Source organism: Cherax quadricarinatus, chromosome 20 (genome assembly GCF_038502225.1).
Source record: "Cherax quadricarinatus isolate ZL_2023a chromosome 20, ASM3850222v1, whole genome shotgun sequence".
Taxonomy (NCBI): Eukaryota; Metazoa; Arthropoda; class Malacostraca; order Decapoda; family Parastacidae; genus Cherax; species Cherax quadricarinatus.
This window is the reverse complement of record NC_091311.1, coordinates 36,404,437-36,425,464: the sequence shown is the minus strand read 5'-3', so window position 1 is coordinate 36,425,464 and position 21,028 is coordinate 36,404,437. Positions and strand designations below refer to the sequence as shown.

General features: G+C 44.4%; 1 protein-coding gene across 15 annotated transcripts in view; it reads left to right on the top strand.

Moving 5' to 3' along the window:
* Positions 1-21,028, top strand: part of LOC128703787 (transcription elongation factor B polypeptide 3) — a 173,183-nt gene that overhangs the window by 39,753 nt on the left and 112,402 nt on the right. For 7 of the 15 annotated variants that reach the window (XM_070086944.1, XM_070086942.1, XM_070086946.1 and 4 more), the window contains exon 1: positions 15,686-15,853. The exons of 6 other annotated variants lie outside the window; for them this stretch is intronic. In XM_070086944.1, the coding sequence (XP_069943045.1) occupies positions 15,776-15,853 (78 nt within the window). In that variant the 5' untranslated portion in view covers positions 15,686-15,775. Of the gene's footprint in view, positions 1-15,685; positions 15,854-15,947; positions 16,074-21,028 lie in introns of those variants that run through there. 2 more of the 15 variants (XM_070086947.1, XM_070086954.1) reach the window with 2 other exon arrangements.

Genomic DNA, 21,028 nt, shown 5'->3' with positions numbered 1-21,028 from the left:
CTGCTCACCATAACCCCCAAGTCCTTTTTGCAATCTGTATGGCTAAGTTCTACATCATTTAACTTATAAGTACTAGGGTTATGGGCACTCCCGAGCTTCAGAACCTTGCATTTATCTACATTGAACTGCATCTGCCACTTTTCTGACCAAGAATATAGTTTGTTTAAATCATCCTGAAGTTCCCTAACGTCTACGTTTGAATCAATTATCCTACCTATCTTTGTGTCATGGGCGAATTTGCTCATATCACTAGTAATTCCCTCATCAAGGTCATTGATATATATTATAAACAACAACGGGCCCAAGACTGATCCCTGTGGAACGCCACTTGTTACAGATCCCCACTCGGATTTAACCCCATTTATAGACACTGCTTCCTGTCTGTGAGCCATGACTCGATCCATGAGAGCACTTTTCCCCCAATGCCATGAGCTGCCACTTTCTTTAAGTCTTTGGTGCGGAACTCTATCAAAAGCCTTACTAAAATCTAAGTAAATAATATCAAACTCTTTATCGTGGTCAACAGCCTCAAAAGCTTTACTGAAGAAAGTTAATAAATTAGTTAGACAAGACCGGCCTCTTGTGAATCCATGCTGAGTATCATTAATCAAGCTATGTTTATCGAGATGGCTTCTTATAATCTGAGCTATAATTGACTCGAGTAATTTGCCTACAATTGAGGTCAGGCTTATTGGGCGGTAATTTGACGGTAACGACTTGTCCCCTGTTTTAAAAATAGGAATTACATGAGCCATCTTCCACATATCAGACACTACACCTGTTTGAAGAGATAAATTAAAAATATTAGTTAATGGTTCACAGAGTTCCATTTTGCATTCCTTAAGAACCCTTGAAAAAACCTCATCAGGACCCGGCGACTTATTTTGCTCCAGTCTGTCTGTCTGCTTCACAACCATTTCACTAGTGACTGTAATGTTACATAATTTATCTTCTAGCCCATTATAAAAATTAATTACTGGAATATTGTTAGTGTCTTCCTGTGTAAAAACCGAGAGAAACTAATTATTTAAAATCGAGCACATTTCATTCTTTGTCAGTAAGATGCCCATAGTTATTTTTAAGGGGACCTATCTTATCTCTAACTTTTGTTCTATAGACCTGGAAAAAACTTTTTGGGTTAGTTTTCGAATCCTTAGCAACTTTAATTTCATAGTCCCTTTTAGCTTTTCTTATCCCCTTTTTAATGTCCCTCTTAATGTCAATATACTGATTCATAAGATGACCCTCACCTCTTTTGATACGCCTATAAATTCCTTTCTTATGCCCTAGTAGATATTTGAGCCTATTATTCATCCATTTTGGGTCATTTCTATTTGATCTAATTTTATACTGGATAAACTTTCTTTGAGCAGCATGTATAGTGTTCAGAAAACTGTCATATTGATAGCTCTCTTCGTTACCCCAGTCAACAGATAAGTGTTCTCTAAGCCCATCGTAATCTGCTAAGCGAAAATCTGGGACTGTTACCGAGTTATCGCTACTATCGTACTTCCATTCAATGTTAAATGTAATTGATTTGTGGTCGCTAGCACCCAGTTCCTCTGAAATTTCTAAATTATTAACAAGGGATTCATTGTTTGCCAGAACTAAGTCAAGCAGGTTATTTCCCCTTGTAGGTTCTGTCACAAACTGCTTCAAAAAACAATCCTGAACTACTACTAAGAAGTCGTATGATTCTAAATTCCCAGTCAAGAAATTCCAATCAATATGACTAAAGTTAAAGTCTCCTAGAATTACTACATTATCGTGCCTTGTGGCCTTAACAATTTCCTCCCATAGTAGTCTCCCTTGGTCCCTATTTAAGTTTGGGGGACGGTATATCACTCCTAAAATCAGTTTTTCATGCCCCTCTGAAAATTCTATCCAAACAGACTCTGTATGTGTTACTTCAGACTTAATACCCGTTTTTATGCAACAGTTCAAGCTATCTCGGACATACAATGCCACCCCACCCCCCTTCCCGATACTTCTATCTACTTGGAACAATTTAAAACCCTGAATGTGACATTCCGCAGGCATGTCCCGACTTTTTGAATTAAACCACGTCTCAGTTAAGGCAAATACATCAATGTTACCTGCACTAGCAACTAATCTCAACTCGTCCATCTTATTCCTAGCACTACGGCTATTAGCATAATAAACATTGAAAGACTCTTCTTTCTCTTTACCCTTCCTGCTCATTTCTGTTTTTCTACTAAACCTATTACTGTCCTTATCACCCAGTGTCACTGGCTTTTCAATATCTACCTCGTTCTGCTTATTACTAGTTCCCCTAGAACTCGTATTACTACACTGGGACTTCACTGTTTTCCTGCCAAAACCCATACCACTAACTATTCCTAGTTTAAAGTCCTAACAGCTCCCTCCACTGCAGTTGCCAGTGCTCCCACCCCAGACCTAGATAAGTGAACCCCATCCCTGGCATACATGTCATTTCTGCCATAGAAGAGGTCCCAGTTGTCAATGAATGTTACCGCATTTTCCTTACAGTATTTGTCCAGCCAGCAATTGACACCAATTGCCCTGGACAACCATTCATTTCCAACTCCTCTCCTTGGCAAAATACCACACACGAGAGGGTTCCCACCCTCCTAATTATTTCTATTGCTGACCTATACCTGCTAATCAGGTCTTCACTCCTACGTCTGCCAACATCGTTGCCTCCAGCACTGAGACAGATAATAGGATTGCTCCCATTACCTCTTATGATGTCATCCAGATGGCTAACAATATCCTCCATCCCAGCCCCAGGAAAGCAAACTGTCTCCTACTCCTGTCCTTCAAGCAGAACGCCCTATCCATATACCTAACTTGGCTATCCCCAGCAACAACAATATTATCATCTTCCTTGGTGTCGTTCGTCGTGACGTTCCCAGTAGTCGATTCACATTCGTCGGGTAGCACTGAGAATGTATTAATGTTTCCACAACAGTTTCCACGGCAGTCTCTTTCTTCATCGTTTCTACCTTTCCATTCGTCTTCTTGATCGTCAGCTTCGTTCCCTGCTGTCCAGCCACTGACCAGTTTCCTTTCTTGACCTGAGGACTCAAAACAGGAGGAGGACTATGAATCTTCGAGTTTTCCTCGGTCAGTCGCCGAATCTCCATCTTCGCCATCCTCAATTCTTCCTTAAGCTGTTGGTAAAGTTGCTCGATGGAGGGCATCTTGCTTCAATTCGTAGAGAGCGCGCAAACAGGTCTTCACAGAGCTAAGTACACGTCACCACTCCAGTTATTCCAGCATGATGGGAATGAGTTTGAGTACCCTGGTCACTGGGCACTGACACATGCCAGGTGTTCAGAGTTCGGTCCTGGTTCTCTGCACACAAGCCATGAAAATTTGAAATCGATTCAGTGAGGCATTCTCCAGTTATGAGCCAAATAAAAATGAAATTGGAGCAAGTTAAAAATCAGAATGGCAATCGCTCAATGGTCCCTCTTCGGGGATACCTAATAACCCATTCCCTAGGCGCTGCATAACCCATACGGGTTTAGCGCTTATCTATGAACGTTATGCCCTCACTTCCTTCCTGCCCTGCAGCGCTGTATAGTCCTTGTGGCTTAGCGCTTCTTTTTGATTATAATAATAATAATAATATGAACGTTATGAATGGCCACTTACAACATGGAGGCAACGTGCATTATTATTATTATAATCAAAAAGAAGCGCTAAGCCACAAGGACTATACAGCGCTGCAGGGCAGGAAGGAAGTGAGGGCATCAGGTGGCAAAAGGAAGATGGATGAGCAACAGGTTACGGATAACAGCGGGGCAGTGGATGGTGAAAGGGTAAAGGGCAGCAAGAGACTGAACCAGAAAGGGCTGAGGGGAGTGCGAAAAGTATCATCAGAGTTTGTGGAGTAAATCGGTCGTTGTCAAGAAGTCAATGAGAGAGTCAGGATTAAAGGAGGGTCCATCAGCAAGAAGGGAAGGTAAAGAGAGAGTAGTAGAACGAAGACGACGTTGGAGGTAAATTCTGCGTGCTCGTTGATAGAGAGGGCAGTCTAACAGAATGTGGCTAATCGATACTGGAACTTGACACTGCTCACAGAGAGGAACAGGGTGCCTCTCCATGAGATACCCATGAGTAAGACGAGTGTGGCCAATGCGAAGGCGGGAGAGAGTGGTCTCCCAACTTCGGCACTGATGACAAGAAGACGGCCAGTAACCTATGCTCGGTTTAATAGAATGAAGTTTGTTACCGAGCAGAGTTGACCAACGTTGTTGCCAACGGGTGCGAAGGTGGGTAGCTATTGCAGCAAAATAGTCCAGAAATGGAACACCTCGATAGGAAATTGGTAGGTCATATACTGCTGACCGCGCAGCAGTGTCTGCCTGTTCATTGCCCTGTACGTCGACATGACCAGGGACCCAACAAAAAACAATATCTTTGTTTGGTAGAGATACGGCGTAGCCAAAGTTGGATACGGAGAACTAGGGGATGAGATGTATCAAATTTTCGTATAGCCTGTAGAGCACTAAGGGAGTCTGAGACTACTACAAATGATGACACAGGCATAGATGCAATACGAATAAGTGCTGCAAGAATGGCATACAGTTCAGCAGTAAAAATGCTAGCTGAAGATAGTAAATGCCCTCGTACGACGCTGTCCGGAAACACTGCTGCGAATCCGACGCCGTCTGAAGACTTAGAGCCATCTGTGTACACAGCGGTGGCATGAGAATGGGAGTGGAAGTGATCAAGAAAAAGAGAGCGGGAAGCCACCGTAGGCAGTTGAGCTTTCGAGCAAGGGAGTGAGAAAGAACAGACCCGAACAGCTGGAACTTCCCAGGGGGGCAGGGAAAAGTGAGATGCTACATGAACATATAAAGGTGGTAACTGAAGGGAAGACAAGAGTGAATGTAGGCGAAGAGAAAAGGGACGGAGCAAACAGGGGCGGCGAACGAATAAAGAATGTCTACTAATATCGGTGACCATTCTATAAATGGAAGGATTGTGTAGATCGTGAGAGCGTACATAGTAACGAAGGCAATGGGCATCACGGCGATCAGACAAGGATGGAACATTTGCTTCTGTATAGAGGCTCTCAACAGGGGAAGAGCGAAAAGCACCAAGGCACAAACGTAAGCCTTGGTGATGGATAGAGTTAAGGCTAGAGAGAGTAGCAGGAGAGGCCGCGGAATAAATCTGGTCACCATAATCGAGTTTCGATAAAACGAGGGCTGAATGTAGGCGAAGCAGAGTTCGACGATCAGCTCCCCAGGAAAGATGAGCAAGGGTTTTAAGAAGGTTTAGCCGGCTGTGACAAGTTGCCTTCAGAGAGGTAATGTGAGGTTTCCAGGTTAACCGACGGTCAAAGAGAAGGCCTAGAAACCTGACTGTATCACGTTCGGGGATACGGGAGCCATAGAGATACAAAGGATGATCGGAGATAACAGAGCGTCTAGTGAAAGTAATTTGGTGAGTTTTGGTACTTGAAAATTTAAACCCATGTGTGGTGGCCCAAGTGGAAACACGGTCGACCGCATGCTGGAGAGAAACTGCAATAAGGTGACAGTCAGCGCCTGCACAAGCAATAGCGAAGTCATCAACATAGAGTGATGACCAAATATTGGGTGGAAGAACAGAGGCCAAATCATTTATAGCAAGGAGAAAAAGTGTTGTGCTTAGAACACATCCCTGAGGGACACCTTCAGCTTGGACGAAGTCCGGGGAAAGAACATTATTGACTCGAACACGGAAATGTCTGTCAGTTAAAAAGTTCTTAAGGAAGGATGGTAGATTGCCTCGGAGGCCTAAGGAATGGGCCTGGGCCAAAATATTATACCTCCAAGTTGTGTCATATGCCTTCTCAAGGTCAAAAAATATGGCAATAACTGAGTGATTATTCGCAAAGGCATTACGAACATACGTATCCAAGCGTAGTAAGGGGTCTATGGTAGAACGACCCTTACGAAAGCCATATTGACTAGCGGAGAGACTGTTGTGAGTCTCTAAATACCACATTAAACGTCGATTTACGAGGCGTTCCATCACTTTGCAAACTGCACTTGTAAGAGCGATGGGGCGATAGTGGGAGGCATCATGTCCTGTAGTACCCGGTTTGCGGAAAGGGAGAACAATGGCAGATTTCCACAGCTGGGGAAGAACTCCTTGTGCCCAAATAAGATTGAAGAGGTGTAAGAGGACTACAAGGGCTGACCGATGTAAATGTTGTAACATACGAATATGAATGTCATCAGGCCCAGCTGCCGATGATCGGCAGGCTGAGAGTGTTGCCTCCAGTTCTTGAAGTGTAAAAGGCACATTATACTGTTCTTCTCCGAGAGAAGAAAAGTCCAAGGGTACTAACTCTCTGGCAGACTTTGAGGAAAGAAACGAGGGGCATAGATGGAGCCCTCGGGAAATACGGACCAGATGTGTGCCAAGTTCAATGGCAACGTCGAGAGGGTTTGCTATATCAACACCAGTGACCCGTAGAACAGGAGCCGGGTCAGGAGAGTATTTACCACTCAATTTCCTCACTTTTTTCCAGACTGCACTCATAGAAGAAGCAGAGGTGATGGTGGAAACATAGTCTCGCCAACAAGTGCGTTTAGCTTCACGGATGACACGGCGAGCGATCGCACGCTTCTGCTTAAAATCAACAAGTCTCTCAGCGGTTCTATTGTACCGGTACCTGCCCCATGCAGCACATTTCAAACGTACTGCACGAGCACAAGCAGGAGACCACCAAGGCACGCACTTCTGAGAATGCCTGCCTGAGGTTTGGGGTATAGAATGAGAAGCTGCGGTATAAACTGATGTCGAGAAGATGTGTAGGAGCTCATCAATGGAGGATGAAGAAGGAACCTCACTAAAAGCAGTGAGGTGTGAGTAAAGATCCCAATTTGCCCGATCAAATTGCCAGCGAGGGTTACGGGAAGGTGGTGAATAGGAAGGAGAAGTAAGAATGATCGGAAAATGATCGCTGTCATGTAAGTCTTGTAGAACAGACCAGGTGAAGTCTAGTGCAGTGGAGGAAGAGCAGACTGATAGATCGATGCAAGAGAGAGTATGAGTACGAGGATCAAAATGGGTGGGAGTACCCGTATTTAAAACATGGAGGGGGTGAGAGGCAAGAAAAGCCTCCAACTGAATGCCACGTGAGTCACAATGAGACCCCCCCCCAGAGGAAATGGTGGGCATTAAAATCACCAAGTAACAGAAGTGGTGGTGGTAAGGATGAAACAAGAAAGGCAAAGTCTGGGATAGAAAATGCTCGAGAAGGAGAGAGATATAAAGAACATATTGTAAACCACTTATTCAAGTGGATACGGGCTGCAGTGTAATGCAGCGAGGTATGGACAAATAGTTGACAGTACGGAATATCATTGCGTAGAAGAAGGGCACTTTCATTAAAGGTCCCATCTGAGAAAGGATCCGAAGAATACAATAAATTATAGCCTGAGATAGGTTGGAAAACAGCCGAGTGTAATTTTGGTTCTTGTAAGCAAGCACCAACAGGGGAAAACCTGGAAAGCAACATCTGAAGCTCACCCCGATTACCCCTGAGGCCGCGAATATTCCACTGTAAATAGGCCATGATTGGCGATGAAGAAAATATCAGGAATCTGTAGGTAAAGGCACCTACGGACTAGAGGGGTTAGAAAAGTCAACGTGTGGTGGCATTGGAAGATGTTCAAGTAGCGAAGGAACGGAGCGTTGCGAAGAATGGGGTTGTGAAGATGGAGGAGAGGGAAGAGAAGGAACAGGAAGTGAATCAGTGTCCATTGAAGGTTTAGTCTCTGCAATATATTCTGAAATGGCTTCAAGTGTTTCTGAATTCAAAGATGTATGGGAAACCATATTGGAGATAGGAGGAGGAGGGTGAGTAAAGATTGGGACAGTAATGGACTGTACCAAAGTAGAGGGGGAGGGAAAAGTGTAAGGGACTGGAGATGAAGTGTGGGGGGGGACAGAAGAGGTAGAAACCTGGGAGGTGACAGAAGAGGGAGAAACTTGGGAGGGGACGGGGGTGGAAGGCATAGTACGAGGAGGAGGGTGAATCTCCACACTTGTAATAGAGCCAGAGAGAGGGGAAGAACTAGGTACAGAGACTGGAAAGGTAAAGTGTGGAGGTGGAAGAAGGGAAGGAAGGGGCAAAGAAGATTTGAGCAATGTGGATTTTTTGGACTTCTGAGTAGAGGGGCGATTGGTATTAGGTGTCGTACGAGGTCTTGTCGATACTGGGGCTTGTGAGGAAGGACGCGAAGATGTGAGAACAGACTGAGTTGTAGTCGGGACGTCAGAGCCAAGGACAGCAAAAGGATTAGATGCCGTAGTGGCTATGGGAGGGGTAACAACAGAGGAGGCTGCAGAAGATGGGACCCCAGAAGTGGGGGGACGTTTGGAAACACGAGAATAAGAAACACGGGGTAGTCTCCCTTGGAGGCGGAGATGAGTAACTGCCATAGCATAAGGGAGACCTTCTGCCTCTTTGAGGCAACGGATTTCACGTTCATTTAAGTAGACCTGGCAACGGCGGGAGTACGAAGGGTGAGCTTCATTACAATTAAGGCAAGATGGAGGTTGACTGCAAGATGTATTAGAATGGTTGTCGGCACCACAGACTGGGCATTCGGCCATAGATCTGCAATATTTCGCTGGGTGACCAAAACGCCAGCAATTTCTACATTGTTGTGGTGTAGGTATCACCTTTCGAACTTGTAACCGATGTCCCGCGACATATACAGAGGACGGGAGTTCTCGGCTGTCAAAAGTTAAACGAGCCACATTGCAAGGGTAACGTCTCCGCCCCCGGGCAGGAAGGACATAAGTGTCTACTTTGAGGATTGGGAGATCCTGGAGTTCCAGCTGTTCAAAAATGTCATTGCCACATGACTGGAAATTCTGTTGGACTATGGTATGGGGCAGAATGACAGTACCACTACAAGAATTGAGAGAAAGATGTTTTTCAATAGTGATAGGAGTAGTATCGATATTCGAAAGGAGAGAAAGATCATGAGCTTGGGTAGCATTCTGGACAGTGACGATGCGTGTACCGCTCTTGAGAGCGTGAAATGAAATATCTCTGCCAACATGACGCAGGAGCGCTTTGGCAATACTATGGTCAGAAAGGTAGGCAGAAGAAGAAGTTGGTCTTAAAGTAAAGAATTTAGTCCATTGTGTGGTCCGAAACTGAGCGTGGAGAGGGAGTGCTTGACGTGTCGGTCGTTTCCGAGTAGAATGGGAAGGTAACGACGGAGCATCATCAGGAGATTGACGTTGGCGTTTAGGAGTAGGACCGGAGTTGGTCCGGCAGGAAATGGGTGGGCGATTCGAAAATTGCTGTACCGTAGAGGGAGAAGCCGGAAGCATAGTCAAAGGAGAGCGGAGTTCAGACAAATCGAAGGAGTCAGTCGAAGCCCCGGTACCTGAAGCGGGTGAGGAAACAGCACCAGCAAGAGGTACAGGGGCATCAGGAGTGTCCGAAGAGTGGTCTAAACACAAGGCAGGGTCAGAATGGGGTGCAGTATCAAGAAGGGGCCCGGGGGTAGTGGTTTCATGGACTAGGGCTGCCATGGTTAGGTTACTCCTTTGCTTTTTGTTTTTAAGAAAAAAAAAGAAAGAAGAAAAGAAAATAAAAATAAAAAAAAGAATAAAAAAAGGGGGGAGCGGGGAGGAATAGTTCCCAGGAGGAATGAAAGGGCCGGAAATCCCCCTCCGCGCCCAAGAGGACTCGACACCGCTAGTAGCGCAGATGCAGCATGGAACCCGTGCCATACCCTACCCTTCATGCCAGTAAACCAGCAATCTGGGATAGCAACCTCACATCTGCCGAGCTACCTCGGTGGACAAAAGAGAGGGCGGCCGGATATCCGCCACAAAGCATACCTCCTTCGGCCACCACCCCCGGAATCCGAAAGGTGGCTTCCAGAGATACACCCGTCGCCCAAAAGACACCCAAAGCTACTCCGGGATACCGGAGAGGGATCGGGACATCCCCAGGCAATCCAGATTCCACGGCAAACTACGCCACCGCCAAGAAACCTCAACGGAATGGGATGGACCCCGGTGTCCTTTCCCCTACCTAGGAACTAGTGCGCCTGTGGGAGAAATCACGAAGGCCAAGAAGAGGAAGGGCAAAAGGGAGGGGTGAGGAGGAGGAGGAGGAATGGAAAAAGGGGAGGATGGGGAGGATGGGATAGGGGAGGGGAGAATGGGGGGTAATTAGGTTCGGTCTGAGGAAGAAGACCGACAGGGCTAATTCCTCAGACCAAGAGCCTCTTCACCACGCCAAGGAGCCCCCCTTGAAGAGGAGGCAACGTGCAGAATTTGAAATACGTATGTTGGACGTATGGGCACTGACCCATGCGAGTTTACCACTTCTTTTAAATACTCGTTTCGGATGTGTTGATGCTAGCATGAGGTTCTTGACTGTAGGAATTTAGAGACACCTTCCTCGAGTCGAGCTGTATAGCCCTTGTGGCTTAGCGCTTCATTTTTGATTATAATAATAATCCTCGAGTCGAACCTTCTTAGTCTCCCATTCCTCGGAAGTTTGATGACCTCCACCCCCTCAAGGAAGGTTCCTTGATGTTGGTGAGGGGCTCTTGATTTAGGGAATTGGATCTGTGCTCCAGTTCCCCGAATTAAGCCTGAATGCCTTCCACATCCCCCCCCGGGCGCTGTACAATCCCCCGGGTTTAGCGCTTCCCCCTTGATTATAATAAATTGATGACCTCCCTGTACCCCTGCAGTATCCCCTGCCCTCCATGACCTAATAATAATCCTCCTCCTCCTCCTTGCTACCCAATACCCCTGCACCCTTCCCTGCCCTGCTACGCTGTATGACCCTTGTGGTTTTAGCGCTTGGTTTTGATTATAATCGCCTCCCTAAGGGTTTAGTAATTCTCCATGAATTTAATAATTCACAGAGCACAGACATCCAGGAGTTGAAACTGCATCATAGAGCCACTCCTGGGAGATGCTGTGGCACTGGTAAGGGGCTCTGGATCCAAGGAATTGGACCTGACTACCCCTTCTTTGGACGAACTGGATTGCCTCATTACTTTAACAGTGCTGAACGCTACGAGTTTAGCGCTTTTCTCCGACTATGTTATGCTCGGAAGTTAAGTTTCAAAGTACACAACCTAAACTTAATGGGGACTATCCTCTCCATAAACTTAATGGGGACTATCCTCTCCATAAACTTAATGGGGACTATCCTCTCCATAAATTTAATGGGGACTATCCTCTCCATAAATTTAATGGGGACTATCCTCTCCATAAATTTAATGGACTATCCTCTCCATAAATTTAATGGGGACTATCCTCTCCATAAACTTAATGGGGACTATCCTCTCCACAACAAGCCTCAGAAGAGGCTTTCTCGAGCTTTCACAAGGAAACCAATATCACACAGACGTGGATTTTTTTTTTCTATAATTTCCTGAATGTAGAACATATAAATAAATATACTGTATAGCCCTTGTGGCTTAGCGCTTCTTTTTGATTATAATAAATATAAAATATGCTGTTTGGACCCTTCGAGAAATTTCGAAGGGGGGGGGGAGGAGTGGAGAAAGCAAGTGTGTATATATATAATTTGATGCTTCTGAAGCACTCGCTACATGACCTCTGCTCGCTCAGCGCACTCATCAATGTAACATAATGAAGGACTCTTGATCCAAGGAATTAAAGCCAGTCTTGGATCGAGCCTGACTGCCTCTTATTTTTCCAGCTCTGTGACCCTTATAACTTTAGCCCGAAAGGGGTTTGGCAAATTTTGTGAATATAACCCGCATGAAAGTAATGATATTTGACCCTATGGGTTTAGTTCTCCCTCCCATGAATGTAATAAAATTGTATGACCCATACCAGGTTAGAGTTTGTTTTCTAATACGGTTAAAGGAGATTGCCTTAATGCTGGTGAAAGGTTCTTGATTCAAGGAGTAGGAGTTAGCCTCCCTTTCCTTGGATAAAACCTAATTACCTCCCCTATTTGTTCTGATCATCATGCCTCTTACAGGTTTAGCCCTTCCTGGAGTTTACCTGGAGAGAGTTTCGGGGGTCAACGCCCCCGCGGCCCGGTCTGTGACCAGGCCTCCTGGTGGATCAGCCCCTGATCAACCAGGCTGTTGCTGCTGGCTGCGCGCAAACCAACGTACGAGCCACAGCCCGGCTGATCAGGAACTGACTTTAGGTGATTGTCCAGTGCCAGCTTGAAGACTGCCAGGGGTCTGTTGGTAATCCCCCTTATGTATGCTGGGAGGCAGTTGAACAGTTTGAGTTTGATCCTTGTGGGTTTAGCGCTTAGTTTTGATTACAATCCTCATGAGTAATTGCTGTATTACCCTTTCGGGTTTAGCACTGTTACTAATATAATTCCCAGCGAATACGATAACTAAGACTTACCCTGACCTCTGGTTCCTTGCGCACAGTTACGTTCCTGAGTTGAAGCAGACGGTGCAGGAACCTTACACGTTGAACTCTTCTCCATTAATATAAAACAATCTGATAACCACTATAGGTATCCCCTTCGTGGGGATACCTAATAATTATAATTCCAGGATCGTCTTTGCTACCCAAAATGCTCTGCATAACAAGGGCTTTCTGTACAGTACGTCATTAATATCACATTTTCTGCACCAGTTATAAACCATTCTTTATATACTTCTTGTGGGTTTAGCGCTGTTTTGATTTAGTATTGGTTATTACTGATGGGTTGATGCTCGAGTGTAAGGTTGTGTGCGGTGATTACGGATGAGAACCGGTAATGTTAAGTTACCAGGTCAGCTGATGATGTGTGCGCACCCCTCGAGGGAGGTTCCGTCAAGGTGAGGGGCTCTTGATCTAGGGAATTGGATCTGTGCTCCATTTCCCTGAATTGAGCCTGAATACCTTCCATCCCCTCTCCCCGCAAATGCGCTGTATGATCCTACTGGTTTAGCGCTCCCCGGTGATTATAATGTGTGTGGAGCTGCAGACAATCCTCGGTCTTTGCGTCCTGATTGCTGGCTTCAGTGAGTCCGGGTTACTGTCTAAGGCAGTTTCCTTTGTTGGCTGTGGCGCAGTATACTCATGTTCAGGATGTGGTCATCCTCAGGATGTGGTCATCCTCAGGATGTGTTCTCTCGGTGCCCAAAACGGGTCGGGACCCAGGAAAATGAACAGGCAGACGCCAAGTCAAAGACTTCTATATCCAGCCACCCTATACAGTAGACCTGATCCTTTGGTAGTTTCATGGGCCATATATAATATATCCATGAGAAGGGGTGGGTGTAGTGAGGCCTACAGTTAATAAGCAAATTATTCATGTTTATATATGGTTATGATTATTATTTTAAAGGTTATGATCATGATTCCAAACGAAGGGATGCTTGACTCTTTACTATTTTAATAAGAATCGTGAGAATGCGAGATGTTAGGAGGTTCCTTGATGCTGGTGAGCGACTTTTGATATGATGAACTGGTCATGTGCTACAATTCTTTGAATCGAGCCTGAATGCCTTCCATTTCCCCAGGCGTTGTATGACCCCTAAAGGTTTAGCGCTCCCCCATGAATGTTGCTTTTTTTATAATTTTCCTATATTTAATGTAGGTGCTCTTCGCACCTACTCCAAGGTTGAGGGACTGATTACCTCATCTTCTGTACATAGTTCTACTGTCTTCAAGTTATGTCCTGGAATTTGTATTGATAAAGCCACTGGATGGCGAAACGTCTACAATAAAGATACCCAGATGTTGCACACGTGTCTTAATTTCATCTTGTCGGTATTGTATACCATTCTTAAACAACTTGTCAGACACTGCAACATCATGGAATCTTGATTCTAAGGACATGTACATAACCTTCACGACTACGACAACTACAACTAGCCCATCTCATTGGGTAGGACCTACTTCCACTGGGGAATCCCGCCTACCAGTGACAGCCCTCGTCTGCTACCCGTCCCATTTCCACTTGACGTTAGTATATAAGCGTCAGGCGCCTTGCTTCTGCTTCAGAATCTCCACGACTACGATGCTCTCCTGTATAGCCCTTGTGGCTTAGCGCTTCTTTTTGATTATAATAATAATAATAATACGGTGCTCTTCGCACCTGCTCCAAGGTTGAGGGACTGATTACCTCATCTTCTGTACATAGTTCTGTCTTCAAGTCATATCCTTGAATTTGTATTGATAAAGCCACTGGATGGCGAAACGTCTACAATGAAGATACCCAGATGTTGCACATGTCTTAATTTCATATTGTTTAAAATGTATTGTTGGTGTGACCCTGAAAATAAAAACGAATTGGAAAGTGAACCGTGACACCGGGTGGGAGAGTCGCGAAAAATAGCGATGTATCGGTGAAACGTTGAGCATTTTATTACTTTTTTGAATACGAAGCCAAAATAATGTAGGGAGGCCTCACCAATGGTTTAAGGCAACTATAATCTTCGTGTGCTGGAGTACTAAGAAATTTGCCCTTGAAGCAGTCACAATAAGACGGCATTGGGAACTTCACTGCCGTCTTATTGCCCACTCGTGTACTTTCGTTAACTTATTTTGAAAGCTACTCAAGGTTTTAGCTTCAATAACGCTACGCGGGAATTTGTTCCACTCATCCACAACTCTTCTACCAAACCATTGCTTTCTTGTATCCTTTCATCCTTTCTAAATCTAAATTTTTCCAACTTTAAACCCATTGCTGCGAGTCTTGTCTTGGTTAAATATTTTTAGCATGTTATTTACATTCCCTTTATTCCTGTTTCCTATTTATACACGTCGTAGAACTTGTAATAAATGATGCAACACTTGGGTATCTTATTGTGGAAACGTTCCACCAACTGGTGTCTTCTTTAGTCCAGTAGAGAAAATTGGTTGAAGATGAGTAGTTTGAATGTAATCCCCTCAAGGAAGGGTCCTTGATGTTGGTGAGGGGCTCTTGATTTAGGGAATTGGATCTGTGCTCCAGTTCCCCAAATTAAGCCTGAATCCCTTCCACATTCCCCCCCAGAGGCGCTGTATAATCCTCCGGGTTTAGCGCTTCCTCTTTGATTATAATAATAATTGAATGTAATCAGTCCCTCAGCCTGGAGATGTGTTCAGCCCATCAATCTGGACTGAACACATCGACTCCAGGCTGAGGGACTGATTACCTCAAACTACTACTCTCCTTACACCTTTCTACTTTGTATTGGACTGATGAAGCCACTGGCGAAACGTTTCCTGAATAAAGATTCCCATATTTTGCATAAGTGTCTCAATCTTCAGTCGAGCACAGGAGGCAGTACAGATTAAATACATATGCACGCTAGTGGCTTTCTTTGTAATTGATATTTTGTAGTACGTAAACCACACATTGTAAGCTTTGCAAGGAAATAAACGTTTTCATTTTCATGTAATCGGTCCGTCACCCTTGAAGACTTAGTTTTAAGGTGGTCAGTCCCTCAGCCTGGAGAAGAGCTCAGCTCCATGGTCTGGAATGATGTTCTCCAGGCTGAGGGACTGACCACCTCAAATACTTTTTCTCCAAGGTTGATACACTGATTATATCATCTTTATTTCATCAATACTGCTCTCTCTATATTTGACCGACGTCGCCTACTGTGTAGGCGAAAAGTTTCATCAATAAAGATTCCCATCTGTTGCATACGTCTCTTAATCTTTAACTCATGGGTATTTTATACCATTTTCGACAAAGCTGGAAGATGTGTTTATGGGAGATGTTCATTTGATTGTTGTGTGGAGGAGGAGCTCGCTTGAGCGTCAGCTGTTGTGTTGTGCTGCTGCTGCTGCTGCTGTTGTTGCTGCTCCTGTGAAGATGTCCAACGTTGCTGAGCAGATTGCTCAGTACCAGCGTAAACTGGAAAAGTATGCCAAGACCAAAGAGGCTGATAAGGTGAGCAGGGGAGGGAGGGAAGGTAATGGTGGGGAGAAGGTGGAGATGGTGTTCCATGTGGCTCAACCTGAGTGGTGGGGACCGAGGGAGGGAGGTGGTGGTGGTTGGGGAAACTACTACTACTGCTATTATTACTACTACCACTGTTACTACGACCAGCTAGTACCAGCCCCCCCCCCACTGGATAAGCGTCTCTCCCTCCACTGGGAAAATAGTGAAGGTATGTTAATTGTAGGGATGGTCTTGCATGTGGCTTGTCCTCCAAGGTGGAGTCCAGGGAGGAAGGGGAAACTACTACTATTACCCAGTTTCCCCACTGGAAAAGCTTTTCAGTTCCCCCCTCCACCCCTCACTGGGGTAAAGTGTATAAATATTAGTTGATCATTGTCTCAGGTAGGGAGGGAAAGACTATATTTTCCCACTAGATAAACTTCTCAGTTCCCACTTAAAGGGGAAATTAGCGTAGAAACATTTGTTGAGAAGGGGGGGGGGGGATTATCTTCTTGCAAGGAAACGTGGGATATGTTAGTGGATGTATTGAATATGAATGTATTTAATGGGTAGCTAAAACCAGTGAGGTCGGTTTTATTTCATTTTGAAATTTAAAGATTCAAAGTATAAGCAAATATTTAATCTAAGGCCTTAATTAAATTCACAAGATAGAGGTATATATCTGCAGATCCTTATGCTAGGATCTGTTACAGAAATTCCCTCAAGGAAGGTTTTCTGATGGTGCTGAAGGACTCTTGACCCAAAGAAATAGAATTGCCCTTCCCTTCTTCAGCTCAAACCTGATTGCCTCCCATTTCCTGGGTGCTGTGTGATCCCTACGAGTTCAGCATTTTCTGCTAAATATTATGTTACCACAAATCACTTATAACCAACTGTTGCTCAACCAAAAAAATTCACTGTTATCAGGTTGCAGACAACTCCTTCCCTATCCACCCCTTTCATATTTTGCTATTGGCCTTTGTTTACTTCAGCTACAGTTGGCTAGGTTGCAATACTAAGTTTTTATTGCTTTTGATGTGGGCTTATGCCAAGAAAAATGTATTTTTGTTAATCTTTTCCAACATAACAATTTGCCCAAGCAATAACATTATTGAGTTTTCCTGCTTTGCCAACCTTGGCCATTGGCATTTTTTTATACAAGCAAAGTATCCAAACTCTGGGAGGGGGAGTTATTTATTGGCAAATTGTTATGGTACAATGTGTCACATCCAGTCATCAACTAGTATGACACATGAAATCGTAATGACACAACTGCAAACGTGAGTCACGATGATGGCTTGGAGGGGACTTTAGCTAGAGTTTGTCACAGCCACACTGGCAGGATATTCATCTGTAAAAACTTGCATTTGTGGTCACAGTGGTGCCTATGGTAACCTTCCTATGGTGTATAAATATACATATGTAGATGGATGACTTAAGAACATAAGAACATAAGAACGAAGGAACACTGCAGAAGGCCTACTGGCCCATGCGAGGCAGGTCCAAGTCTCCTACCGGCTTAAGCCAATGCACCCAACCTAGTCAGGTCAGGTCACATTGACTTAAGGGAGGAACACGGCAACCGACCTGGTAGCACAAGCTATCACGTCTAACTCACACCCACCCACATCTACTCATGTATTTATCCAACCTATTTTTAAAGCTACACAACGTTCTAGCCTCTATAACGGTACTTGGGAGTTTGTTCCACTCATCCACAACTCTATTACCAAACCAGTACTTTCCTATATCCTTCCTGAATCTGAATTTTTCCAACTTAAAACCATTGCTGCGAGTCCTGTCTAGGCTAGATATTTTCAGCACACTATTTACATCCCCTTTATTTATTCCTGTCTTCCATTTATACACCTCAATCATATCCCCCCTAATTCTACGTCTTTCTAGAGAGTGCAGTTTCAGGGCCCTTAGTCTATCCTCATAGGGAAGGTTTCTGATACATGGGATCAACTTTCTCATCCTCCTTTGTACATTTTCCAGAGAATTTATATCCATTCTGTAATACGGTGACCAAAACTGTGCAGCATAATCTAAATGAGGCCTAACCAAGGATGTATAGAGTTGAAGAACAACCTGAGGACTCCTGTTATTTATGCTTCTTGATATGAAGCCAAGGATTCTATTAGCTTTATTGCGAACACTTATGCACTGTTGTCTTGGTTTCAGATTACTGCTAACCAGAACTCCTAAATCTTTTTCGCAATCCGTAATATTAAGATCTACATTATTTAGTTTATATGTGGCATGGTTATTGTCCTGTCCAACATTTAGAACTTTGCATTTGTCTATATTAAACTGCATCTGCCACTTCTCCGACCACTGCATCAGTCTATTCAAATCTTCCTGGAGTGCTCGAATGTCCTCGTCAGAATGAATTCGACGGCCTATTTTGGTGTCATCGGCAAACTTGCCGATGTCGCTCTTTATGCCCTCATCTATGTCGTTTATGTAGATTGTGAACAGCAGGGGGCCCAACACTGACCCCTGTGGAACACCGCTCGTGACACTTCCCCACTCTGATTTCTCCCCATTTATGCAAACTCTCTGCTGCCTATTTGTCAACCATGCCTCTATCCAGGAAAAAATTTCTCCTCCTATTCCATGTGCTTTAATTTTCCTCAACAGTCTCTGATGTGGGACCCTGTCAAAAGCCTTACTGAAGTCCATATACACAATATCATATTCATTACCATGATCTACCTCCTCAAATACCTTAGTGAAAAAAGTTAATAAATTCGTAAGGCAGGAACGCCCCTTTGTAAAACCATGCTGAGATTCGTTGATTAATTTATGCTTTTCAAGGTGGCTACGAACTGCCTCGGCAATTATTGATTCCATAAATTTTCCCACTATGGAGGTCAGGCTTATTGGTCTATAGTTCGAAGCTAAGGACCTGTCACCTGTTTTGAAAATAGGTATCACATTTGCCATTTTCCACTTATCTGGCACCATGCCAGTTTGTAGTGATATGTTGAAAAGATTAGCCAAAGGTGTGCTAAGCTCCTCTTTACATTCCTTTAGAACCCTTGCATACAGTTCATCAGGGCCTGGGGATTTGTTAGGTTTTAATTTATCTATTTGCCTAAGGACCATGTCACTTGTGACCCTAATAGTGCACAGTTTATTATCGTCCTGTTCTACATAATTTTTCATTACTGGCATATCGCTGGTATCCTCCTGTGTAAAAACTGAGAGGAAGTATGTGTTAAAAATTCTACACATTTCCTTATCACTGTCAGTGAGCTGGCCCAGTGGATAATGTGTTAGTCTGGAGTTTTAAGACTGTAACTGCAGGTTCAAGCCCCTCTTGTGGTACAGTTAGCAATTAGTATATACAGTGCTTATCATGGCATTATGCCAGGTGAGTGCCCCTGCATAATCCTGTGATGAAAATCAAAGGCCTGCCATGCAAGGGGGGGGGGGTAGTCTTTTTTTGTCAGTGCATCATGTAGGGTAGCAGCCATTAGCATGACATCACGGCCTGGCCCCACACACCACAGTGACTCCTCAGTGCTCACGTGGCTGCCGTGATGAGAGAAAATGTTGCACTTTTGTCTCTCATCTAACCCATCTTTTGTCCGGTGTTCCCTTTGGTTTTGAGGCTATACATGTTTGATTATTGGTAAGAGGAAGTCTTTAACACCTGAAACTATAGCTCAAATCATAGGGCTTCACATTGCTGGGCACCAGACTAAAGAAATAGTGGAGAATGTTGGTGTGTGCGAGCGTTCAGTGAGGAACTGGGTGCAGCATTTCAAGGCTGGTGGTGGTGTCGAAATACTGTCTGCCAAACCTCGGCCTGGCCCCTCAAAGAAGACATCTTTTGTACCTTTACTGTGTTACAGAAGCAGTTAGAGAGTACACCTAAGATAACTGCTAGAGAATTGAAAGAAAAGAACCCACATCTTCTCTCAGAGGTATCTGTAAGAACTGTTACCAGACGTGCGTCGGAGCAGTAGTCACCGGAAGGTTAAGAAACTGATCCTCTCCAAGCCACAGAAGAAATGTAGGCTTGATTATGCAAAGAAATATCTTCACTGGAATCCTCAACAGTTGTCTGAAGTACTTTGAGTAATGAAGCAACCCTCACTCTCACCTGTAACCATTGTGAACGTGTGTACCGGCCCGGAGATAGTGACCCGCTAGACCCATGCTACACCTGTGGGACCACCAAACACCCAGACTTGCACATGGTATGGGGGGTGTTTCAGTGCTCAGTGTTGGTAAACTCATTGTGCTTCCCAAAAACCAGTATATGAATCGGTATAATTACCTGGAGTTATTGTGTAACAATTTACCCGAGGCGTTGGACAAGTATGGGGCTACGGTTTTTATGCAGGATGATGCACCATGTCATACTGCCAGATCTTTAGTTCACTGGCTTAAGGACTGTGACGTGAGGTTCTTTAACCTGTAAACGGTCCAAGCAGATCTACGTTCACATGTCTAGTGCTACAAAAGTAGATCTAAGTTTTTTTACACATTTTCAAATATAACAAAAAAAAAAAAAGTAGATCAAAGTTTTTTTTACACATTTTCAAGTGTAGAAAAACCAAAAGATCTTTTTTATACATACTTTCAAATGTTGAAAAACGTATATATATGTTTGGACCGTTTACGGGTTAATGACTGGCCAGGCAATTCCCCAGACCTAAACCCTATTGAGAACCTCTGGTCAGTAGTGAAACGAAGTTTACTGGGCAAGGATGTTAGTTCCATCCTGCGGCTGGAGGCTGCTCTACATAAGGCATGGAATATACCTCCCCAAACCCTCAAGAATTTGTGTGCGAGTCTTCCTACACGGCTAAGGGACGTGATTAACTGTAAAGGGCGCTGCACCAAGTATTAAAACCTCAGTAAGTGTACAAATATATGTATTATAATCTTTCATGGTATGTGTTTGTTTTGGTATGTGTGGGGGAGGGGCGGTATAATGCTGTGACAAGCACTGTAGGCCTAGTCATGGACCAGGCCACTGGGGGCTTTGACTCCTGGAACACCCTCCAGGTATGCTCCCTCCAGGTGTTTTAGTAATATTCTGTTCAAAGCATATAACTAGTTGATTTTAGGTAAGCTTAGGTAAAATTTGGTTAGGTTACAAGTCTTGGGACCCAACCCAACCCAACTTAACCTAGCCTAAACACAAGTACAGTGGACCCCCAGTTC